The 25,190-nt window shown below is 35.6% G+C and overlaps 1 protein-coding gene across 3 annotated transcripts in view; it reads left to right on the top strand.

The window, feature by feature from the left end:
• The first annotated feature begins 3,489 nt into the window (after nucleotides 1–3,489).
• cyth1a (cytohesin 1a) overlaps nucleotides 3,490–25,190 on the top strand; it is a 48,305-nt gene continuing 26,604 nt past the window's right edge. The window contains exon 1 of one of the 3 annotated variants that reach the window (XM_038277432.1): nucleotides 3,490–3,607. In XM_038277432.1, coding sequence (XP_038133360.1) covers nucleotides 3,589–3,607 — 19 coding nt within the window. In that variant the 5' untranslated portion in view covers nucleotides 3,490–3,588. Of the gene's footprint in view, nucleotides 3,608–8,521; nucleotides 8,799–21,402; nucleotides 21,642–25,190 lie in introns of those variants that run through there. The other 2 variants (XM_038277430.1, XM_038277431.1) reach the window with 2 other exon arrangements.

The raw sequence follows: 25,190 nt of genomic DNA, 5'->3' as shown, positions 1-25,190 counted from the left end.
TCACAATACAGTTAAATACAAATGTGCAATAAAGTTGTGACTTTTGTGAGTGGATTGTGTTTTTTATCCACAGTTTTCATATTTGTACACATACCTTTTTTTAAAAAGGTTGCTTATTTTTCATTCCTCCTTGTCAGATAGCTTAATAGATATTTGACCTATGCAGCTAAGCTTCCAACTAGAGGTAAAACGTGTAAGATTAAGAATGAAAATAAGGGTTTTTACTGATTTAACCAAGATTCCAAAAACAAATGATACTTAACGGTGGTTTGTGTGCAGCTAGGGCCCGGGTAATGCTCCTCCCTTTATACTTTATACCTCTCCAAATATCCATACATTTGACTGTTCTGCAAACCCAGTAGCTTTGTAATGTTACAGAACTATTGAAAACTAAAACAGTAGTGCTCTGACATTTTTTCAGCTATTATACATGGACTTTTTAACAGAGGGGTTGATCGGTAACTAGATCATTTAGGCCAATTCTCAATCCCAAGTTGCTCATGTTAGGAAACGGTCTGAAATGCTCTAGTATTTATTTTCTAAAGTGAAATGTGTATGGTATCATGTCTAATGATATGTTGGTTATTAATGTCAAGGTCTACGTAATTGTTAAAAAAAAGTTAAAGTAAATTCCGAAGTCATTCACAAATTCAGTCTAGAAATTCCGATCCCTAAATCAAGCACGTGAAATTGCACATTTTGAAAAGCAAAAGCGAGATTTCTGTAAAACATTTTCAGCATTTAAATCATTTTCAAATTGTTGAAATTCTTACATTAACAAATGACTAATCTGTTTACTGTTATTTTGAATTACAGTGCTGCAACAGTTTGACTTGCATTACTGTAACCATATTTTTATTTATAGTATTAAAATCAATACTTTGATTGGTCTAAATCCGTTCTTCTGGAACAACACAAAATCGTGTCATTAAGTGCAGTGATTATGGAGGACCAAAAATAAAATGACCAAATATAATTGTATGTTGTCATTAACAGGTTAACAAAAATACCAACATGCGTGAAATATTTGCTCTAAAGGAAACTACTTTAAAAGCTATTGACCTGTACTTATACACCAACTGGAGTCATAAACCTTTAATATTTGATTTGATAACTACATGATCATCTGGAGGATAACAGCTTATTTCTATCTCCAAGGAATCTCATGTTTAACCAAAAACACAGTCAGCACTTTAAAAAACATCACAGGACTAAATTGCTGCACTATAGCAGAAAACCAAACACCAATTAAATGCACTAAGATTAATGGGGGGAAAAAAGAACATAAGAAAAATCAATATAGAAAATAAAACAAAATCAACCAACACCAAGATCCTGTTGAGTGTGAAGTTGGACCGCCTGTCTCTCTTTTTGTTCAAGCTCTCTCTAAGGGTTGTGGAAAATGATTTTAGCTCGTAATCCATCTGTTTCCATTGTAAACACATTTAAATGCAATATCTTAACATAAATCCTTAAAAATTCCTGAAACTCGAGCAGGTTTAATCTAACATTACATTTAAAAAAACTATCAAATTAGGTCAGTTTTTCTAGTTTTTGTGCAGTCACTTCAAATTATATATATATATATATATATATATATATATATATATATATATATATATATATATATATATATATATATATATATATATACACACACACACACAGATAAAAAGTAGTTTTTTTTTGTTTGTTTTTCCCTTATCCAGTGTGCGTAAATTGGAAAATAAAGGTATTTAGTATCTGAGCCTGAGTGTAACTAATTTGCAATGTAATAGGTTTTACTGATTAAATTGTTTTTGTTTTGGGTTTTTTTGCACACAAAGGAAAGTAAACAAAACAAAGCCTATGTCAAATCTTAATAGTTGTGTACAGAAATATATATTTAAGGCAACAATATAAAAATCAATCCCCCCCAACATCCTTTTGCCCAAATTAATAAACATATAATTTATGAAAAAAGAAAAGAAGTTAATTTATTTGTATGTAATCAAAAATGCATCCAACACATGAAATATGATCTTTTATGATGTTAGGTGTTTTTTTTTCTTTATTGCAAAAAAAACCCATACATGAACAATATAGAACATTTATAATTACAAACATACAACTACAAAGGGCTTTACAGAACAGAACAATTATTTTAAAATGTCAAAATCAAATCTATCCTCGAGGTTTATAATTCTTTAAGGGCAGTTATAATATGCATGGCTTTAACATTTGAACTAAATTTTAAGGATTCTATATAGATATTAATAGAAGATAATAAAATCTGGAAATTAGATTTTGTTGTAAATATTTGGAGGTGCGAATATGATATTTACCATAAATAATAATAATAAAAAAAATAATAGAAAAATTCTGTTTTGACAAGTTACATTTCTCCATCCATGGGCGGCTCTAAACAGGGGCCAACAGGGGCCAGTGCCCCTCTAGATCATGTCCTGACCCCTGTTATGGCCGCTGTACTGAAGACATCATGCTAAAAGAAACTATAAAGATGATATGTGTTGGAACAGACATGGTTGCAAATTCTGTTTTACTAATCATTTAAAAACAATGGGGTGATAAATTCAGTGGTATTGAGATAGGATCCCAGTCTTCATCTGCTAAATGTTTTTTTCAAAATGGAAAAAAAAAAAAATCACATTTTTATAGCTGAATTTGTCAGTTTTTTCTTGAGTTCTAATTCAGATTTTATTAGAAAAAAAAAACAAAACGGTAATTTCAACCTAAATTAAGTAAAAAATAAAATTCCTGAAAACTGAATATATATTGACTTAATTAGTAATTGAATTTTTATTAAACCTAATTGAATAGAAATTTCACTTCATGCAGCTCTCTTAATATATCTGAATCCCTTGCCGTGTTATTTATTTATTTTTTTTTATTTCATGCTTTTCTGTGCCCCCATGAAATGCGCTGGCCCCCTCCTGGCCCCCTGGTACATTTGGTCTAGAACCGCCACTGTCTCCATCCCAAACAAAAAATCTTTATCTGTTAAATTAATTTTAAGACATATCTCTCCAGAATATTTTGGTATAATTACAATCCCAAAAAAAGATTAATAAGCATTTCTTCATTATTTTTTACAAAAAGTGGGTTCAATTCCATTAATATCTTTTTTATCAAAAATGCTGTAACAGGATAAACATTATGAATAATTTTATAAGAAATTTCTCTTACTTTATTGTTTGTTATATTTTTTAAGGAGCAGCCAAATCAACTTCCAGTTTATTTGTTCAAAAGTGCTATTGAGCAAAGTTGAATTGAGTTAAAGCGTGACATCACAGCTGGTGCGGGAGGGGCCCCGCATGGGGTCCGGTTCCTCCCGGCTGAGGAGGCGTATTAACGAGCATCCGCCAGCGGCAGAAACACATCTTAGTCTGGAAACAAGAAGGAAGCTCGACAAATCTAACAGCAACAAGCCCAGAAGTGAAATAAACCAAAAAAAAAAAAACGCGCATCTTGGTGCAGCAGTGGAGCGGAGTGAGGGAGGACAGCAGCGAGACGTGCGAGGCTGGAAGGAGGTAACGGAGCAAAGGAGGCAGGAGGAAGGCTTCCCCGGCAGCATCAGGACCAGCAGGGATGGAGGGGGAGAGTCACGGTTAGTCTTTCACTCTTTTTTTTAGATCCTAATGCGTGTTTCTGACAAATATGTGCGTGATATGCGGTGCCACAGCTCCCAAAGCCATGCGTGATGCGTATTTAAACCCTTATCAGCAGTGCGTTTGTTTATCTACTGTAATAAACCCAGAGGGAAGCCTCCTTTTAAACAGGTGGCCTCTGGAATGCACAGCCAGCAGTGAGACATAAAAAGATCTGCATGCTGAATTATTGAGCATCATTCTGCAGCTCTGACAGGATGCTGGGAACTGCTTAAAAGTTGTGTCTCTGCTCTGATGAACTCATGCTGAGATCATCCACATGCATCACAGGGTGACCCAACCTTCACTGATGCTGTCCCTGATGTTTTACTGGAAATTCAAGTCCTGACTTCATTTTCTGAGAGGGACACAGGAGAGGATGGCTCAGCGAAGGCTGTGATTGAGCATCATCTCAATTATTTACCTATTTAGAGTTTCACTGAGCTTTGGCGCTTCTCAAAATAGACCCTCTTCCAGTGTGGCCTAATTGCAGGATTTCTTTAGATGAGATGTTATCAGGAAGGAGTCAACAACGATATCTTTTTTTTTATGCTTTTTTTTTTGTTCATTTTAAGGAATCTAATAGACCCATTTCAGATAATGCATTTTTTTCCTCCATGTTATAGAAAAGATAAAGTTTTTAGGTATTTTCCATTGGCCGAGCATGAGATAACAGTTAAAGAATGACAAACCAAAGTGTGAGGTGAAGGCGAAGGGACATAACCACGCTGAATGTGCCTGTCAAACTGGCAGCTTGTGACGGCGAAATACACAAATAATAGCAAGTCATGTCATCACTGCTGTCTTTTTATAGGAAAGTATACTACTGTCAAGTCTTATAATTTTCCGTATAATTTATACAAACTTTATGCTAATAATGAGTGTTTTAAGGAATGCATTGTGTTTGTATCCTTTTCTCAAACTCTGCTCTGCTGATGTGGTGCTTTGGCCCTCACCCCCTCTGAGTCCATTGGGGTGCGGCTCTGTTCGCAACGCTCACTTCAAAGGCTTTCAGCTGCAGGGTGTCGAAAAGGTTTTATCTTCTCTCTGCATTTTTCCATCTTACCTGCACCTGTCAGTTCAGCCTGGTTTCCTATACAAAGGAAATGGTGCATCTGTTCATAGGCGCGGTGCTCTGCAGTTGCAGGTAGGTGTGGTAAATGTGGTTATGGGTGTCATCTATTTGCCCGTCTATGTTTGATCTTCATCTGCAAAAGGGTTGACTGGGTGACATGTAGTGACCTCTGCTCCTATCCTGTTATCACTGTTTACTGCAGAAGATAAACACAAAGTAAAGTAGGAAAAAAAATAAGGAAAATAATACATTATATTTTAAATGTATATTTTTGAGAGAAAGTAATGCAATGGGAGATCAAAAAAACTCACTAAATCAGCCTGGTTTAGCGGGAATGCTTTTTCAGAAAGGATAAGGTAGTGGTTAAAGTTGTTGGGAAGATTGATTCAAGTAAAAACCAAGAACTTGTTAGAGGCTGAAAACATAGGGCATCATTTTGCAAATTGCCAAAGGTTCCTTAAAGAAGATTTTTTTATGAATTGAAAACTTAAACTTTTCCACTTGTGGAGTTCTGGATAGAGCATATTGAGAGACGAAAACATTTTTTTATGTCTTAAATAGAAAGGGTTTATATGTTTTTAACTATTTTTAAATAGTTACTGCTCTAAGTGAGTTGCTGTGTTTGCTAATAGCATGTTTAAGAGTCTCTACACTCCAGTTAACGTTACTCGACTATTTAATTAGTCGACAAAACTGAAAACAAGTGGAGGCCCAGACAGACAAGCAGAGCTTTAATTTGCTTAGTGCAAAATAAAACTTTTGAATAACCCACTAAACATTCAGCTTCAAAGTATGGAAAAGTGGTGGAACACCCATTAAAACTAGCTCTTGTCCCTGCTAATGAAGAGTATCCCCTCAGCTGATAACCCCAATTTATTTTCTTGTTAGAGTGGTTTAGGTCATTTTTCTGTACATATAACATTTTGCATGCAGACTAAATAATGTACATTTGAGTGTAATTCTCTCAGAGCATCTTCGTTTACAAAGTACAGTTACATTTTGCTTTTAATTATTTCATAAATAAACAGGACTTTGCTTTGGCCCTTCACAATAAACCCCATGTAGAATACCCTGAAGTTTAAGGCTGTTTGTGATGAAATGTGAATAAGTTCACTTTTGCAAAGTGCTCTACTTCTGATGTTTGCAAAAGATTCAAGCTTCAAAGCTCAGGCAAATCTCAAATCTTCCACATTCAGGTCAAATAAAACTCTAAAAATAAATTACATTTATATCCTGAGATGAAAAACTGAACCAGATTCAAATAGAGTTCCTCTGTTTCCTAAAATAAACTCCACTGTAGGAAAGGAGCACAAACAGCTGATGTGAAAAAAGCAGGGACTTTGATCACATTCCAGTAGCCATTTAGTGAACATGTGCAATGTTTATCATCCGTGTTGTGCATGTTCAGTTAAATGCATCATAAGCAGGGCTGATTCAGACTCCTTCAGCCAGTTGTTAGTCACTCTGGGTGGTGTTAGCATTTGGGTGATGTGTGGGAGCTCCTCCAACACAGATCAGTGAATTGTACTGTGGGGAGAGCTCACCTCCCCCCTGAAGAATCGCTAGGAGACAGACTACAAAGAGAGCATGGATCATTCTTTCACATCCAGCCCATATTATTATTAGACCAGAGGAAGGGCTGGATTCTAAACTGCAAAAACATTGTTGGTCCTTCCTTTACTGAACACTGTTGTTGAGTTGCACGTTTTGTCCACTTGGTGGCATGGGCTGCACCAAGAAGCTGCTGTGAGGCTTTGTGTGGCCTCCACATATTTGTAATCATGCAGGACAACGCACTTATTTTGTGATAATTTATTTTTCACAGTTCAGCTGCTTGTGAATCACTAGTGACCGCATCGAGCCACATCTGTAGAGTTCAATCTGTACTCATTATTACCTGTAATGCATGTTGCTTTGATCCCTTTAACTGAAAATAAACCAGGAAGAAAGCATCAACAATTAGCTGCAAGTGTTTAGATTCAGTTTTAGGATTTTTTTATTTCTTTTTTTGTATGTAAACAACAGCTCACCACCTTAATTAGAAATAGCTATGGTTACTACAAAAAAGAGCCCTGCAAAACCTATTTATACCACAGTACAATCACAGCCTTCAATATTCTTTATCAGGATTTTCTGTTACTTACCAACATAAAGTGCAGCATAATGTGTGATCTGAAACTAAAGGATTTGAGGCTTTAAACTTTAGGTAGGCTTTGATTGGACTTTTCTTACATGCATAGATTCTGATCCATATTGATATTGTTTTCTTTTTTACTGTTGGAAGATGAAGCCCCACAGCAGTGTCGACTTTTAAGGGTTCAAAATCATTTTCCTTTATGTTTATCTTGTTATTTATCTTATTTATTTCGATTCATTTGTTGGCCTGCTTCACTGTTCTTTCTGTAGATAAGCATCTCCGCATCTTGATCCTGCCACCACGGTGTGGACGAGGTGATGTGCGATAATTGTTTTCCGTTTTGTTTTTTAAACCAAACATAGGTTTTCATGTTTGATTTATTTTTAGGTAGAGTTTAAATGAGAGTTAATAAGACTTCCTTGCTAAAAAAAAAAAAGGAAAAAAAAGGTTCTTGCTCCTGAGCTGTGGACCTCTGTAGTTCCTCCAGGGCCACGGAGTGACTTTCAGTTATTTAATCCTTACCATTCAGTTAAGCTTAGGGGTATGACCGGGCCTTGCTGTCTCATAGCTTTATTTAAGGTCTGTCTGATGTGATCCTTGGTCTTTCTCAGACAATCTTGTGACGCCTTCACAGAATCCCTGCATCTTAACTGAGATTGAATTACACAATGGCTAACTCTGGTCAATAACAAAGTGACAAATGTTTACAATAAATTAGTTCTTTAGCGGTATCAGAATAAAAGGGAATAAATTAAAATTCACATCACACTCTCCAGATTCTGTTGTTTGTGTTCTTGTAAAATAAAGTGAAGACCTTAAATGTTTTTAAATACTTTTGAAAGGTCATTTCGATTCCGGCTTGATGTTTTAAATCAAGTTTAGGATAAGCTGTCTATATCTGTCTGCACAAGGAATTCTTAGAGTCTCTTTAGAAGTTTAAGCTGGAAAGATGCATAAAGAAAAAAATTACAATGTGCTTTAGTGCTGACTCCACTGTGTGCATTTCCTCTGAGGGATATGCAGCTGCAAGCATTTAAAGTAGCCACACAGACATTTCAGTTGGTGCAAGTGTCAGGGTGAAGCATTTGGGCCTCTGGCGATGAAAAAGGGAAAAAACCAATGTTGCACTCATGTCCTACCGACTGAGTTCATTAGTGGCCACCTAGACAGAGACAGGAGCCGGGTTGCAGTTGGAAGAAGCATGATTGACAAAATGGGATAAGTTGAGAGAAGAATGCATTCAAGAGTGAAGGTAAACTCTTAAAATTATTAAGTGATTATAAGCATTGTTTATTGTTTTAAAAGTGAGTGATCAACTTGGTTTATTTAATTTATCTTTTTAGAGGTGCATATAGCAAGAAAATAAGAGGAACCGCTGCTGCTAGAAGCCTGGAAAATCAGAACTTGCTTTGGCTAGGTGCTGGCCCTTCATAATAAAGGTCCTGCATGGATTTCTGTTCACTTTTTCAATCTGGTTTCAGTATCCCAGGCAGTGACAGCGAGGAGAGAGAAGAGGGAGGCTGAGAGAACAGCATGTAAAAAAAGGGGGAAGAGGAAAAAAAAAAACAAAGTGATTTCAGCATCCTGGCAAGTCGCACATTTCAAATCAAAGGGGAAGAGAAAGTTGGTGAGTGAGAGAGATTTCCATTCTTTGCCAGGGAAAGCAAAGAAGTCATCTGTCTTGGGGGATTAAGTGAAGCAAAATCGACTCAGGGAAACAGCTGGGAGTCTCTCTTTGACAAGGAGTGACTGTCAACAGTCGCAGCAAGGATTCGTGGTTTTCTGAACTTCCCTTTTCCCCTGAACCGAGCGACCTGTCGAAGAACCGAGACTTCACACGCTGATACAGAATCCCTCTCTGAAGCTATGGGAACTGTGAACGAGCTATGCGTGTCCAGCCTCCAGATGTTCTTGTGTCCAGCTATGAACACACCTCCAGGTAAAGAAACATCAAGACTGAAATCCTTCTGTTGTAACATTTTCCTTAACAGTCAACTATTAGACAGTTTACTAAGTGACAGTTCAGGCATTCCCATGTGACAGCTCCTATGGACTCACAGCCTCAGTAAAAAATAGAAGTACTCTAGTGACTTAATCCGGCTGTCACTATTTAACCCTGTTTAGTGTGAGCTAATACTTTTACTACTAATCTCTACACTCATGTTGACCCACACAGCTAATACCATGTCTTTAAATCTGAAAACTAAAGGAATAGATCTCTTACTCTGTTCTAAAGTGTGTAAATAGATATTATTGAAGTAACTTCCCCCTGCTGCAGCAATACCCAGAACTGGACGATGACGAGGAGGATGTGATTGCTTCCCCACGTCGATTGTGTTGTTAGGTGTTGCAACTGCGTTCCAATTCACTGCAGGGTTTTCCATTGGGAGCGTTTGAACAGTTTGTTGTCGTGACTGCAGCAGATTTTGTTGTTGGGGTTTCGGCGGATCAGCTGACGGGAGTGTGCACTAGGCGGGAAGCGATGCTGTCTCTGTGTTTTCAAAACACCTGAATCAGCAGCAGCAGTTTTGTGTTTAAGGAGAGGCTCTTTTGGCTGTGGGTGTTTGATGGGGAAGTCAGCTGGACTGTTCTGCTTTCAGATTGATTGCAGAAGGATTTGAGCAACTATTGTAAAACAAGTGAAGTTAAAGGACGTGATTTCTTCGTCAGGAAATTAGTAGTAGATCTACGGTTGCAACCAGTATTGGTAAAGATAATATTTCATGTGATTTTTACCCCGCTCTAACATGTCCTGTCTAAAACAAGTAGTCATGTTTCTAAAAATCAGTGTAATTGTCAATTTGTGAGACCCAGATATTCTTAAGTTTGCAGGTCATAAAATATTGGTTGGAATATCTCTTACATATTTCCAAATAATTGTCTTTCTTCAAGATCCCTCTTATTTTGTGAAGCGCACCAGTCCCTCTTGCAGCCTAAACCCACAAAACATGCTTCTGCCTCCACACACCTCAAATTTTATTATTTCTTCTTAATCTAACAACTATATGATGACCAAACTCATTTTTGGTTTTATTAGATCAAAGGGGTTGTATAAATTAAGTTCATTTATCCTTTTAATTTTGCTCTTTGCCTCTTCTGCTTAGTTGCCTTTAAGCACTAAACTCCAGCTGGCAACCTACGCGTTTTGCTTCCTCCCTGAGGTTGATTTTCTGCTTTAGACCACAACAAATTAATCTTTTAGACATAGAACCTTTCTCCCTTTTAAACTATATGATAGCTGAACTTTATTTAGGTTTACCTCCTTGCAACTAACCATTTGAAAATGCGAGGATAATTATCATTGATGATGTGTGAGTTTATTACACCTTAATATCAGCCTCCTTTAATTAGATGAAACCCAAATTGTAGTTAAATGCTGAAACTGTGGTCTTGAGTGCCAACATCTGGTCTGTGAAGTTTTGATTGTGATTACTTTTGATCCCTGATTAATACCACATCATCAAGGGGACTGTTGATTGTTTATTACATGATTCTACGATATTGACAGAAATAGCGCTTAAAGTTTTCTTCTATGATTTATATCCTGGTCATGAGCAGACACAATGGGTTTGTTTAAAGGTTACATTGCAAACGTCTCCTTTTCAGGGGGAATTGCTGGGATAATTATCATTGATGGTGCGTGAGTTTATTACACTTTAATATTAGCTGCCTGCTGTGTGTCAGAACTGATGTTTTCCACAATAGTTTATCTAATTAAGGCAGTTATGTCCGGATATACAGTTATAATCTTCATTCTGTACATACTAAAGATTTGGAAATGGAATGAGAGCGGCGTCCTTCAGCTGAGAACAGTGCAATATTTTGATAAGGCTGAAGCCATGGACGTCTACTTATCTGCTAACAAGTATGATGTAATGATGTGATGATGTGGCCGACTGGAGATGTATAAAATGCCTTTTTAACTGTTAATGGAGGCCACTTCGAGGTGAGCCCGGAGGTGAGCAGCTGCCTTATGTAAATAAAAAAAAAAAAATCTCTGATCTGACTAAATTACAATTTCTATCAGAATCTGTTGTCATGTCTCCTGGTTATTTAATACATATAAGTTATGAAGTGTTATTTAAAGAGTTTGTCCTGAGTGGTGCAGACACAGAGCCTATCTTTGACAAACGGATGGAGTTGTCAATATTAGTGAAAATTTGTTTTTATGATGTCACACAAGGAAGCAGTGTGTTTGAGGTGATACTTCATTGAGCTTAAGAATAACTTAGCTGGACTTTTTTTTTTAAGTATTGCAATCTTAGTGGATTTTCACTGCCAATTAAAGAAAGTCAGGTATTTAAATGGAATACTTTCACTGTTGCAATTGTGCAAAGAAAGGCAAGGGAAAAGCTATAAAGAATCTGTTTCTGAATTTGTTGATATGTAATGATAATGATACAAATGCTTTCTAATTCTTATTTTATTAACTTCCCCGGTTGAAGCATTTATAACCGTATAATAAACAAGCTTCAGAAAATGATATAAAATCATTGTCCTAATGTGAGACATCAGATTTTATTTATACAGCACATTTGTCAGCTGTTGGTTTTCAAACAATAGAGGTAAATAAAAACTAGAAATGAATGTATCTTATATTGCTGCAGCATAATCTGAGAATGGAAAAGTTGGAAAGAAAATCAAACCTTCACTTTTAATACTTTATAGGGAAAAACTCCAACTTATATTACAGCTATAAAAAATAAACAGAACGAATGCTTACTTTTGTAAATATATGCTTTAAAAAAGTTTTGTTAGTGACCTTAAACATCATAAATAGGGCACATTTCTGAGGCCCATTTTTATTAACCTAGATTCAAAAAGGGAGTGATAAAAGAGCCTGCCATTTAAGAAAAGTAAAACTGTTTTCATATTTTTACTCCAGAAAATAGCTGACATAAAGAAGTCAGTTAAAGTCAGTTAAAACAAATGGAAACTGTATCAAACATAGCCAAACAATGACACTAAGAAGCATGCTATCCGATGTTTTTCAGAGGGAGCATGAAACCTCTTTGATATATTTTCTTTGCACATGAAAGCATAACCTCTATGCCTAATTATTACAGTCTTAAATATGACTGACCTAAAATGACCCAAAGTAATTTTTTGGGGAAATTTTACTTGAATATCTAATATATAATATTAGATATATGTTCAATATATGTTTTATTATATTATAATATTAATATATAATATGTTTCCTCTATAATGCTTGCTATAAGAAATTATTAAGATAATTAGGGCCATCCCTCTGTGTTGTACTTTAAATATTCTATTTATTTCCATGTATATTTTTGGATTACGTCTCTTCACCTGCAAAGATCCGTCTCACTATTACGTGGAAAGTAAGCATGCTAATAGATTAGTTATTCAGCCGACTAATATCAGCACAGCTGCCATCTGCTCTGTAAGACAGGTGGGTTATGAAACATTTGCTGGGACTCTGTCAGGGAGCCAATAGTGTGCAGGGTGTGGGAGCAGCTGAGGACGCTGATGTGCATGGAGACTCAGAGGAGGCCATTAGCAACAGCAAACTGCTTGAGGATTTCACCGGGTCAGCTTATTGCAAACGAACGGCTGCTGCCCTGTTGGTGTCAGTTGTTGCCGACTATTTTCAGCTCTTTTTCGTTCTCTTTAATGTTTGTTTGGATCCTTCCTTGATTTTTTGATACCTTTATACTCACTGAGTTTAGTTATTGTTATTTGCTTCTCAGAATTATTTCAAAGGTATAGCATGCTCTTAAGTCAGATAGAAGAAAATGTGTTAATTTTTTTTTACAAGCAAGTAGATTTTCTTTGTCATAAAACACAGCATCTTCTTTATGTTGTTAAACAATTCAAATTCAGTCCCTGTTTTCAAAAAAAGACATATTTTACAGCCTTTATTTGAATAATAAACAGTAATAGCATCAAGCTGTACTTTATTTTTATTTTTCTATGTCTCTTTATGCAGGTGTAGAAGCAAACATCTGTTTAAACATCTCTTTATCCTTCTTTCACTCCTACATTATTTTCTGCCTTTTACCTCCAGTTGCATCTGAAATAAAGCCAAAGCGTTGTTTTTAATTTTTGATGAGGGGAGCATTATAGTTAAAGCCATATTTGCTCAATTTATGCTCTTCTCTTTGACACTCAACAATTCACAGTGCTAAACTTGAAAAAGTAACCACAGAAGCACAGGAAGGATACTGAAATGAACAAAGGAAACATGAAAATACTTGAAGAATGAGCCCAAAGTAGATTAACCTAAGAGGAAAAATCTCAATAATAATAAAGAACAATGATATAAACAAGGGCAGAAAAGCAATGATATAAATATAAAATATATCAAAACAAGTAGATGGTGACAATGCAGGCCCAAATTAAAACCATTACCAACACACAAGGATCATTATGACAGAGAACTAGTTTCTGCTGCTCATCAATCACAAAATAGTTATAAAGTTATGCCAAAACAATCTAAAGTCAGTGTTTTTACAAAGAAATTGTCTTAGAAATGTAAATGCATAAAAAAATCTCCCATATTCCCAGGACAGAATCCATCAGCAGATCATTGCTGCAAATATGTTGCAAAGAAAAAGCACAGTGTTGAGGTTTTTTTTTTTAAACAATATATTAATTCTTATTAAATCTTAAGAAATATTATGCACATAATGCTTTTTATTGAGTTTTCATTTCTGTTGTTGTTTTATAAGGAATACTTTTTTAAAACTATTTTTATTCTTTTAAATAGTCGGAACCATGATTTGTCCAAATAAAATTTCCACATTATCTTGAATTTAAAAAAGATAAAAGGGATAATTATCTCATAGCTGTGTGCAGTTGCATACAGTAGAAGAAACCCACTGATATAAATGGACAGATCGCATGTGTTTTGCCCCCTTGGAGCAAAGATCTGTCTTCTGCTGTTAACTCACAGTCTGATGCCTTGCAGACACAGACTCAGGCAGAATCTGGCATTGCCACCTCCAGCAGGAATGTGTGGGAATCTATAAACCGATGAAGTCAGTCCAAAGAGCTTCAGAACCAGCAAATGATATCTCTGTTAAGAAGGATGTTCTTATGTTATTGTCCAGAAAACTTTCTTAAAGGTAAACATGAAATGCAAAATGCTAGTTTGTGTCCTTTAGCAGGAACTCTCTGTATTTCACATCCTTCACCTACATTTTTGCCACTCAGATTTCATCAGAACTATTTCTGAGCGTTTGTGTATCATCGACAATGTTTTCTGAAAGGTGTGCCGGTCTATATAATTTGTATACCTGGGATCTGATTGGCCACCCACAGCATGCTTTTCTACAGTAGTGCAATCATTTGAAACGTGATACCAGGTTTAGAACATATTGTATTATTTCAGGGTCCGCCCTTCCTCTTATCCACAAAATTATAGGATGCATCGATCCTAAGGTCTTATTATTGCACCTATGAATGGAGTGTGATGCATTTGTAATCTGGTGAGTCATGTGAAGGGCAGCAAAGCACAAGGCAAAGGTAATATCTGCTTGCAAACTGTATTTGTTTTCATAATTGGTGTTTAATCTTACAGTCAATTGTAATGGAAATAAAGTGGAAAAAAAAATAAATACTCACTATGGGTACCTATTATTATAACTAATTACTTTCTCTTTACTTTGGAAAGTATATGTATATATATATATATATGTATATATATATATATATATATATATATATATATATATATATATATATATACATACATACATACATACATACATACATACATACATACATACATACATACATACATACATACATACATACATACATACATACACTATATACACGCTGTTTATGCTTCCAGATAATGTACATTAAGGAAGATTTCATAATATACCGGTATGTGGGAAGTTCAATACAAATATTTTTGCACACATTTTTTTAAATTAGACCTTTTTTTCCCCACCATGATTTTCGAATTTCACCTGCAGTTAAAATAGTTTATCAGCAGGGGGCACTGTTGGCGTCTCTTGAGGTGAAAATGCACAATGCATCAAATGAGATTTCATTACTCAAATAAACAAAAGGTGACACACAGACAGACAGACAGACAGACAGACAGACAGACAGACAGAGACAGACTACTCAACACAAGCCTCTAGGTTCGAATTTTAATGTGATAAGCTTTAAAGTCTGGGAAACGTATTGTGTATTAGTTGAGGAATAATCTGATTTAATAATAAGAAAGAAGACAAAAAAATAGAAATTTTGTATTAGTAATCTTCCATATATAACATATTTCATTATGCAATTTAACATAAAATAACATAATAATATCAAAAGCTGTGGGGATTTAAAGCTGAGGCTCTTCACTGGTCCAACCATGTTAGAAAGTAGTATGAAATTCTCATTTCCCTTTTGCAACAAAGTATTTGTGCGTTTTTAAGTTATTCAACTTAAAGATGCTCAAAGCCAAACATGGAGCAAAAGTTGTCAATAATATCCGTATAGAAGTGACAAACATTAAGCCCAGCCCTCTGAGATGTTGGATGTTGTTTGTTCTCTTCTTATTTACAATTTATTAAAAATATTTTTTATGTAGAGAGAATATAATACAGTGTTGAAAAATACTCAGATTTAATATAATAGTAATTTGACTGGAATAAATACAAGAACAACTTTGTAAAAGTAGATTTTTTCTTTACATACATTTTTTATAATTGTCTGTTAGTTTGCAAAGGGAGTCCCAGAGCAGAAGCTAATGCTGCATGGAAAAGTTTGGGAACTCCTAAGTTTGCAACAAACTAAAGGCTTTACCTATTCCTAGAATACCCTAGATTAATAATCAGGGCTCCAGATTAAAATAAACCAACCTGACCACAAGGGTCCTGCAGGAGTCGTCACATCTACAAAAATGAATCCATGTAACTATTGGAGTTTCAACTTTTTTATTCTGAAATAATTACGTTTTAGATGCTTTTATGGTTTATTAGCATGTATCCGAGCATATACAAGCGAAAAGGCACTTTATAAGTATTTGCGAGGTTATATAAGACATTTAACTAATTTGCTAACTTGTTGTTAAATAAGCCATGATGAGAAACATATTTAAATACCAAATTTAAGGGAAGGGAGTAACACTAAGGTAAACATATCCTTCATGCATAATAACCCAGTTTATGATATTTGTATTAATTCACCCTTTATAGTAGGATCCTGACTAACATTTTAAATTCATGTTTTATTTTTAAGACATTGTGCATCCATTTAAAAACTGCAGCTAAAGGGAATTATTTTTTTTTAATTTAATTTCAGATTCAGAACATAACATTGTTCAATTTATAAGCATAAAAATCCCCAAACAATACTGTAGAGGTTTAGAAATAAAAGTTGAATTTACAGAGTTTACGTCAAATTAATCAGCATATCATTTATAACAGTATAGAATGGCTTTTCCTAAAATATGGTATGATCTTTTATTAATGTCCTTAATCCAATTATAGGCCTGATTTGAGATAAGGTGCAATATTTCTTTATGGATTTCCTAAAATACTAAATGCAAAACCCTGTTAATTCATATATTGATGCAATGTTTCTGTGTATCTTTTAGCACCGGTTTCTAAACACCTATATCATGTGTTTTTAGTTAAAAATATAAATGAATTCTTGATCCAGCAGTATCCAGTCAACAGATTAGTACAAACAAAACATGAAGGAAACCAGCCGCATTGTTTTGCATGAACAAAAAAACAACAACTTTTCCCCCAACATATGGAGGGACGAATATCAGATATCAACATAAACACTCGATTAACTTCACATGTTCGGTGGCTTCAGGAAGCTGCAGAAGAAAGTACACTTTGTGTGCTTTTTAACTAACTCCTGTAAAGGTCAAAAGGATCTCTGGTTTCATTTGTTCTGGGGTTTAGGCGCATCTCTGGAGCAATGCTCCAGGGCATGGATGAACTTAGCAACAATGAATTGAAACTTTGTGAGAGAGAGTTCATTTTCACACAGGCTGCATTGTCAGTTGTTGAGTGTGTACCCAACAATTGATGCATTCACAAGTCGAAGCTTGTAGATAAGGACTCTGATGCGAAGATAAGACACAGAAGTTTTAGAACTATCCTAAGAAATTTTAATAAAGTCAGTAATGTAAGAGGAGGAATATCTTATTTTCTTTGTTTAGTGCATATATGTGACCATTCACTGCATAGGAACCTATACCCACCATAATGTTTGCCTAAGCTGCTACTATAGGATACCAATTATGAGTAAAACCGGATGAAATAGGACAGTGAACAGAGAACATAGAGCTGGCCTTCATCACTCTCTGTTCGCTGCATTCCTCTTCATCTCTCTTGTTTTCACCAGCAAGCAGGGACATGCTTTCTTACCTTAGAAGATCATGCTGGTGTCTGTTTCATTTCAACGACACATTGATCTAATCTTGTTTATGAAAAGAAGGAAAAGGCATCAGTTTTCTCCCTTATGCAGACGAAAGAATCCCCGTAATAGCAGAAAATTCCCGTCTATTTGTTGTTGGGATCTTCAAGAACAATTCACAAACTCTTTTGCTTAAATTCCCCCGAAATGATCATAAGGTCATAAAACACCCTTAGCTTTTTGTTTTTCAGCATTTAGGACTTTCTTAACATTTGGATTACAGTTGAAACAAAGATTGGTATGATTAGATTCTATTTGTTTTCTGGTGGCTTCCTTAACATCAACTATTTCCCTGAAATGATTTCCATCACGCTGTATTTAGCTCAATCCATCTTCCTGTCAACTCTCCCCACGTTCTTTGTTCGTGTTTAAGCATTAAATCCTCTCAGCATAATGCTGCCGCCGCCATGCTTTATAAAGAGGGATGGTGTGTTCAGAGGGTTGTTGCATTTTACTACTAATCTGACTACAACTCCTTATTCCACATATCAGCTGTGTTTTCTACATGGCATCGGCAAGCTGTGAAGGATAATTCCTATTGGTTGGCTACTATATGTCCTCTTGGCTAAATTTGACCACCTTAGCAGCTCCTTTAATTCTTCATTGGGTGTCTTTTTTGAAAGAATGTGCTATTAAAATATTCTTGTTATTTATTATGAGGGATTATAATATTTATTTTTGTTTGGGGTCCTCGGAGGTGTTATGACCTGGCTCTTGGACCATAACAAATTAAAGGGAAGCCACGCATGGGGATAACTTAAAGTGGGATTTATTTAACAAAAAGCATAAATGGTTGGAGAGGAGAGTGAAAGAGAGAAGTAGGTGGCAGAGAGGGAGAAAGAATAAGCTGGGCTCCTCCAAGCTGGGCTGCTACCAGCTAGGGTTGATCATCTGACTTGGGCTGTGAAGTAGGGGTGGGTATTGCCAAAGAAGTCACAATTCGATTCGAATCACGATTCACAGGCCACGATGCGATTCTATCACGATGCATCACGATACTTGAATTATTGCGATGCATTGCAATATTTTCCCCTCCATGTTTTGTTTTTGAATGGCTCGGCGCAGTATCCCACGGCCGGAAATGCTTGTGACAGAAGGCAGCGTGCGTCAACACATTCGCAGCGACATCTACTGGACTGGAAGTTGCATTACACTTGTCTTTGGCTGATGTTCGCAAACCATTCATGCAATTTTATTTATTCATTTTCTTAAATTAATAATCAATACTTGGCGTCAAGAATCGATGCAGTAGAACACGAAAATTAGAATCACGATGCATCATCATGATGATTATTTTGCACACCCCTACTGTGGAGCTTGGCTTGGGCCTCCAGGTGAGGAAGATTGGTGCTCCTTAAGATGGATTTGACGTCAGTCTGGCCAGCTTCCTCCACTTCCAATCAGCACCAATTAGAAGCTCTACACAGGGACGTTAAGGACTGAGGAAAGGCCTTGGGCCATAACAGTAGGTACTGCATGGGGGTCGTGAAAGTTTTGGTTGCTTAGACTTTTTTTAATGCAATTTTTTCCACAATTTGAAATGTCTTTAAATACACATTAACATGAATTCAACAGACTGTAGTAAACAGATAAATGGAGGCAGAAGATGTCTTTAAGTCATCAATGCATACATTAAGCGACACACAGGAGCTCTTTCAAGCTGGGCACTGGGCACCATTTCATTCTCAACACCTGTCCCATCAATGAGGAATCAGAAATACTTTAATAATTCCAGGGCTAATTTAATCTCATTACATTACTCCATATGTAATAGAGTGATTATAGGAAAATGTTGACCCCTGCTTTACAGAACAGCTGGATTTTAACAAATCACTTTCATTTAACAACTACCCACTATTTTTTGTTAGTCTTTCTAAAAAAATAAAAAATAAACTAAAAAAAATGATATAATCAGTTAGGCTGAAGTGCCTGAGTAAGTCATCTGGTATGGGGAGAATGTTTGTTGTATAATCAATTGTAAAAGCAGGTTTGCAAATGTCCTCAGGAATCACAAAGTCTGAACATTCAACAGGTGTTCCAAAATGGTTTCAGGTTTTTGTTGTCTGGATTAACTTTGTAGCTATTTTCTGACTTTTGCTTCCGAGTTGAAAGTCTGAAGGCACAGCCTTCTGCTCTCTGCGGATGTGGCTTCATGGAGAGCTGCCGCTCTGAGTGCGTCACATTCTCTCCCTGCCCCCACTCACTTTTTTCTCCCAACAACAGATCTTGGTAAGTGCACGTGCGCGTGCATGTCGGTGGCCGCGCGCCCATACGGTAGCAAATCGAGCGCAACTAGTCTGGTGGTTTCTGCCAGAGCCGAGAAACGGGAGTGAAACCGGAAATGACGCAAGGCGAGTCTTCAGATTAAGAGTATGTATTATATAACTCGCATCGGTTTGTAGTTTATAATCAGTTTATGTGCACAGGTGTCAAAAGTACCGACATTATTTACTTCAGTAAGAAATATCACAAAAATAGCTTAATATTTCTCTTTGGTTCACTATTTTCATAGCAAAAACCTAGAAAGGGCTGTCTAGTTTTGCTCTTAGTTGAAATTGTCAGACAATAAAATAGTTTTAGAGCTCCGGTTTTCACACAATTAAAGTTGCAAGTGGTGTAAAATTGAGCTCTAAACATAATAAACATATAAATCTGAAATCTAATAAATGGGGGAATATATTGTGTCTCACAATATGAGCCATCAACTGAAATGTTTTTCAGTGGCCTGTCTTCATGTCAGTGTTTTTTATTAGCAAACTATGCTCTAACTGGACAGATTATCTTCCTGATTTGCTGTTTTGTTACAATATTTAGTTATCAATATGTAGAGAAGTAACAAAACAGTTTGGAGAAGGTAAGGAGAAGAAAGTACAGACAACTGTGTTCAAAAGTAGTGAGTACAACTAAAAAGTTGCCAGAAAAATGAGAACTCCAGTAAAGTACACATACTGAAAAAAAGCTACTTAAGCTACTTAAACACAGTACTTAAGTATTGCCTGGTTCTGCTGGAGGTTCCTTCCTGTTAAAAGGGAGTTTTTTTCTCTCCACTGTCGCTACAAGCATGCTTATTGTGAGGGATTGCATTCGAATGAATGATTCGATGCAATCAACTGGTTTTCCTTAGATAGAAAACTTTGAATCAATTTGACTGTATGATCTGTTGAACTGTAAAGTGCCTTGAGATGACATGTGTTGTGAATTGGCACTATATAAATAAACTGAATTGAAATTGAAACTATTTGTTGGTATTAAGTATTTAACACCTCTGTTTATGTACTTGACCCCTCACACCCCCTCCATGGACTGTTCTCCCTGCTGCCCTGTGGGAAGAGGCTTCGCAGCATTCGGTGCAGGACCAGCAGATTCTGTAACAGTTTCTTCCCCACCGCCATCCGACTGCTGAACTGTTGAAAACTAAATCATGTCACAGACTCTGCATCACACTGATAACAGCAAACCAAAAATCCTACATATTTTCAGCATATATATTTAATGCTCCGATTTCCCATATCAATGAGTTTTTTTGCACCATTTTTTTCCTCCCACATTGTTTACATTTGATCACTGCTGCACTTTATGGAATGGAAATGTTAATTTACAGTCTGGGAAACTGTTCTAAATAAAATTTGGTTTTATATAAACTGTGTGTATACAAAATGACAATAAAAATTGTCTAAGTCTATGTTTGCTGTCTATAATCGATAGTCCTACTTAACATCTTCGCATCGTAAAGAAAAGTTTACAACTCTCATAGATAATCTAATATGTATTTATTGATTATTGAAATAGCATAAATTTCCTGTATAGATTAACATTTGAGGAGTTCAGTGTGAGAATGTATTAGATTAAACTGATTTAAAAAATAAGCATGATATAAACTACTCTGCCTATCTGCTTCTCTGATTTTACAAAATTTAATTCTTAACACAAATAAAATAATTTTTGCCTATACTTTCCATTTTTCTAATCACACAATGTAGTGTGTAGATAGCAATAACGTTTCACAGGAGTAGACCTTCCTATTCAATTCTATATTACTCTGTATATGTTTTTCTTTTATTATGAAAGGCAGAACAGGAAATGGTTTAATTTGCTTTATTTTGACTTGACAGCTTCCTAAGGCTGGTTCTAGTCCTTTTAGTACCTTGAAACCACTCCCTTTGGGCTGACTTCGGTACCGACATTACTACGAACAGCCGGACATTACGATATATCCCACCTACATTTATTTGTTAAACAAAACTTTAAAGCCAATTGAATCTTTCGGTCGTTTTTAACAGTCAAACTTTTTGCTCTTGGAAATCTCCAGAAACTTTTTTCGTTCTTTTCTGTGCGGACTGACAGAGCAGCATGGTGTTAAAGTCGGAAGAAGGAGTCGGTGAGTAAACAAGTCAAAGAGACATTTTGATCAGAACCATGAGTTGATCTATATAAAGTTCTATATAGATAATTAACCTTGAAGCAGAGGAGAGGAGGCGTCTAGCTAGTTTCTTATTTCTCAAGTTTACTCATTTTATTCAAATTGTATGGTTATTTTTAATATTTACACTTTTATTCCCCCCATCGCTTATATTTTTATCAAGCAACTAGTTAACAACACATATAAAGCAAAACAGAAACGTAGGCCTATTTCTAGTGAAAATTCTACCTCTTCCTGTTAAAACACACGTTCCTGTCTGTGCTCAGATAGTTCAGCCACTTTTTACTAATATTCTCCCTTTATTTTTTTTCTTTATTTTCTTTTATTTAAAAAAAAAAAGAAAAATACAAACATATTTCCCCTTTATTTTTTTCTTTTCTTTTACTTAAAGAACAAGAAAAATAAATAAATATTCTCCCTTAATTTTTTTCTTTATTTTTTTAATTTTCTTTATTTTTTATTTTTTTATTTAAAGAGCAAGAAAAAGAAAGAAATATTCTCCCTTTATATTTGTTTCTTTATTTTTATTTAAAATTATTTATTATTATTATTTTCGTTTATTTATAAAAATGAAATAAAAAATAATAAGTATTCTCCCCTTTTTTTTCTTTTATTACTTTCTTTTATTTTAAAAAAAGAAATATTCTCCCCTTATTTTTTTTTTATTTATTTGTATTATTTTTAAATGTTATTTTTTTTTTTTAAAAAAGGAAAAAAATAAATAAATAAATATGATCTCTTTATTATTTTTCCATGAATGCATAGCAACAAGTGGGAATGACAGCCCTCATAGATAAAGTCATTGTTTTTCATTTGTCTTCATAGTACAGCAATGTTGACAACAGTTGGAATCCCTTTATTCAGCATTGTTTCAGCGTGTTGTGCCCCTGTAATGGGTGAGTGGGGGGGCCCTTTGCTTTTAGACAGAGGGCCTTTGTTGCTGATGCTTTCATCTCCTTGGTTTAGCCTGGCAGTATTATTAATTAGACTTTGCGTCACTGTTAATCATGTTGGATAATAGTAGGAGTCTGACTGATCCGGCTGGAAGCTTCTGTCCTGTTGTTCTGCAGGCTGGCGCACACATACAGCTGTCTTGTTTTTATTTTATTTTTAACTTGCAGTCAGACCAGTGAGATGATCAGTAGATTCCCTTTGAGCACATTTGTCTCTGCCACTTTAAAGTTGGTGGTCCGAGGGGTTAAAGTAGTTTTCTCTAATGGTTTTCTAATGAGCGGAGCTGAGAGCTCTAATGGGCCCTGTGGTACTGTGGGCCTTGGCTGGCACTAATGCCCTGCTAGTTTGATCATCTTCATCATCTCCCTGTAATCACATTTCTTTCAGCATCAGGAGCCGACCTGCTCTGCTCTCAGGTCATCATTCACCGTGCCCATTTCTAGTGGAAAATGGATTAAGAGAATGAAGCGATAAAATGCTGTCAGCTCAGTCCTTACGTTTAAATATAGTGGTATGAAAAATGAACTTGCTCTCAGATGTTGCTGTGATTTACTAGAAAGACATTTGTGTTTGGAAAACACGTAAAAATGTAATGTTTCTGGCAAAGAAATCCTAATTTAAGGGTAAATTATAACAATCTTACTACAGGCATATTTATTACACCTGCATTAATATCTGGAACCATGCAACTAACACTTCATGGAATCTGCTTTATATTTGGGTGCATTTAAAAAAGAACTGTTTTCTAATGATGGTGAACAATAAAAGAAAAAGGTTTTATATTTACGGTTTTTGCATTATGTTAAAGGTGTAAAGGTCACAAGTGACTTTATGTATGGTCACAATATCAACAAATTACAACAGAAACTCCAATTAGGCTGCTGCCTAAAGCACTTCGAACCGAAGTAGTGCAAGGAAGAAGTATTTTGAGAAAAATGCAACTCTATTTGTGTTTGTTGGCAGTGTGCAATGCATTAGCATTAGCTTTAGCTCTAGAAGTGCTCGAAGACAAATTCTGATATAACTGGTTTTCCTCTCCACTGTCGCTACAAGCATGCTTGTAACGGATTGAATGAGTCGATGCAATCAGCTCATTTTCCTTAGATAGAAAACATTGAATCAGTCCAACTTGAATTGTCTCTGTAAAGTGCCCTGAGATGACATGTTGTGAATTGGTGATTTATAAATAAACAGAATTGAACTGTTTTTTTTTTTGGTTGATTGAATGTATTGCCAAATCATTCCAGAAGGTCAATTAAATACCTTCTCACTAAGAACCATTTAGTTTAAATACTAGGGTTGGGTATTTTAGCCAAAGTCCTGAATCGATTCGATTTGACTCATACAGTTCTAAATCAATTAATGTCGATTCGATCTGTTTTTACAATAATGAAAGTGGTTCAACTGTGTTTTAAAATACTCATGTATTTTATTTTTTACTGTCATATTAAACGCGAAGTGTAAACTTGTAAATCGGAAAGTTTAAACTTGATACGTAAAAAAAAACTGTCTCAAAAGTGAAAACTTGTTTGTGAAAAGTGAAAAAGTGAAGCCTCACACGTGCAAGCAGACATGACACAGCAGACATGCATGAGCTGCATTATCTTCAATTCACAAATCATATTTGCAGTGTTGTCTGTAACAACTACAGGGTGTTTTCTGGTCAGCCCCCATTTGTTAATGTCTTTACTCAACCTATTGGCTATATTTGCATATTTGGCTTGAAGTCATCTTGAGAGCATCTTTCCTGTTCATTTGAATGTGAACGTCACGCACGTCACTATAAAACTAATCGATCTCATTCCCTAGACATCGATTTTGCAAAAATTTAAAGGAATCGATTCAAAATCGATTAAATCGAGTTTTTTTTAACCCAGCCAATCCAGTAAATCCAGTGTCACACCTGGTGAAAATGTAATTAACCTTTTATAACCTGTTTAATTGGAATTTTCACTGTTAGAGACGTCAGCTTTTATTGTGCTTATAATCAAAGTTTTGTTTAAAAGCACAACATTTTATTTGTTCCTATTGTTTTTGTACTTAATGAACCCCTTTTCTCGAATGATTTTGAACTCTACCTTGAAGTAGTATGGCATAAAGGCGATAGTTTTAGTAAAAACTGATTGTTTTTGGGCTGTTTTTTCACACCTGCACTGAATCATGGTGCAGGTGTGACACTTAAACTCCCAAATATCCCAGATGTCACCAGGCCATGTCCTTAGTTTATATACGAATATGTTGGGAGCTTTTCTGATGATTCATCCTGTCAGTATTTACGGCTCTAACCATTTCATTTCAAAGCTGAACATGTGTCCCTCCTTTCTTCCTTCTCTCCTCTGTTCCGTCAGGTTTGTCTGCTCCAGGTAGAGACACGCCTTTAGTTTTGTCTTTCCTGTAAGGCCTTTCGGTCTTATCAGTCCTGTCGGTAGACGCTAGAGATTTAAAATAGCAGCTGACAGAACATCAAGAAGGAAAGTGTTTAAACATGTTTCCCAATCTGCTCATTAAATAGAGCTTTACTGTTTTAGGGTTTGGCCGAAATGTATTCAACTG

This window comes from Cyprinodon tularosa, unplaced genomic scaffold, assembly GCF_016077235.1.
Source record: "Cyprinodon tularosa strain WSP-4 unplaced genomic scaffold, ASM1607723v1 ctg131, whole genome shotgun sequence".
Lineage (NCBI taxonomy): Eukaryota > Metazoa > Chordata > Actinopteri > Cyprinodontiformes > Cyprinodontidae > Cyprinodon > Cyprinodon tularosa.
This window is presented reverse-complemented; position numbering and strand designations above follow the sequence as displayed.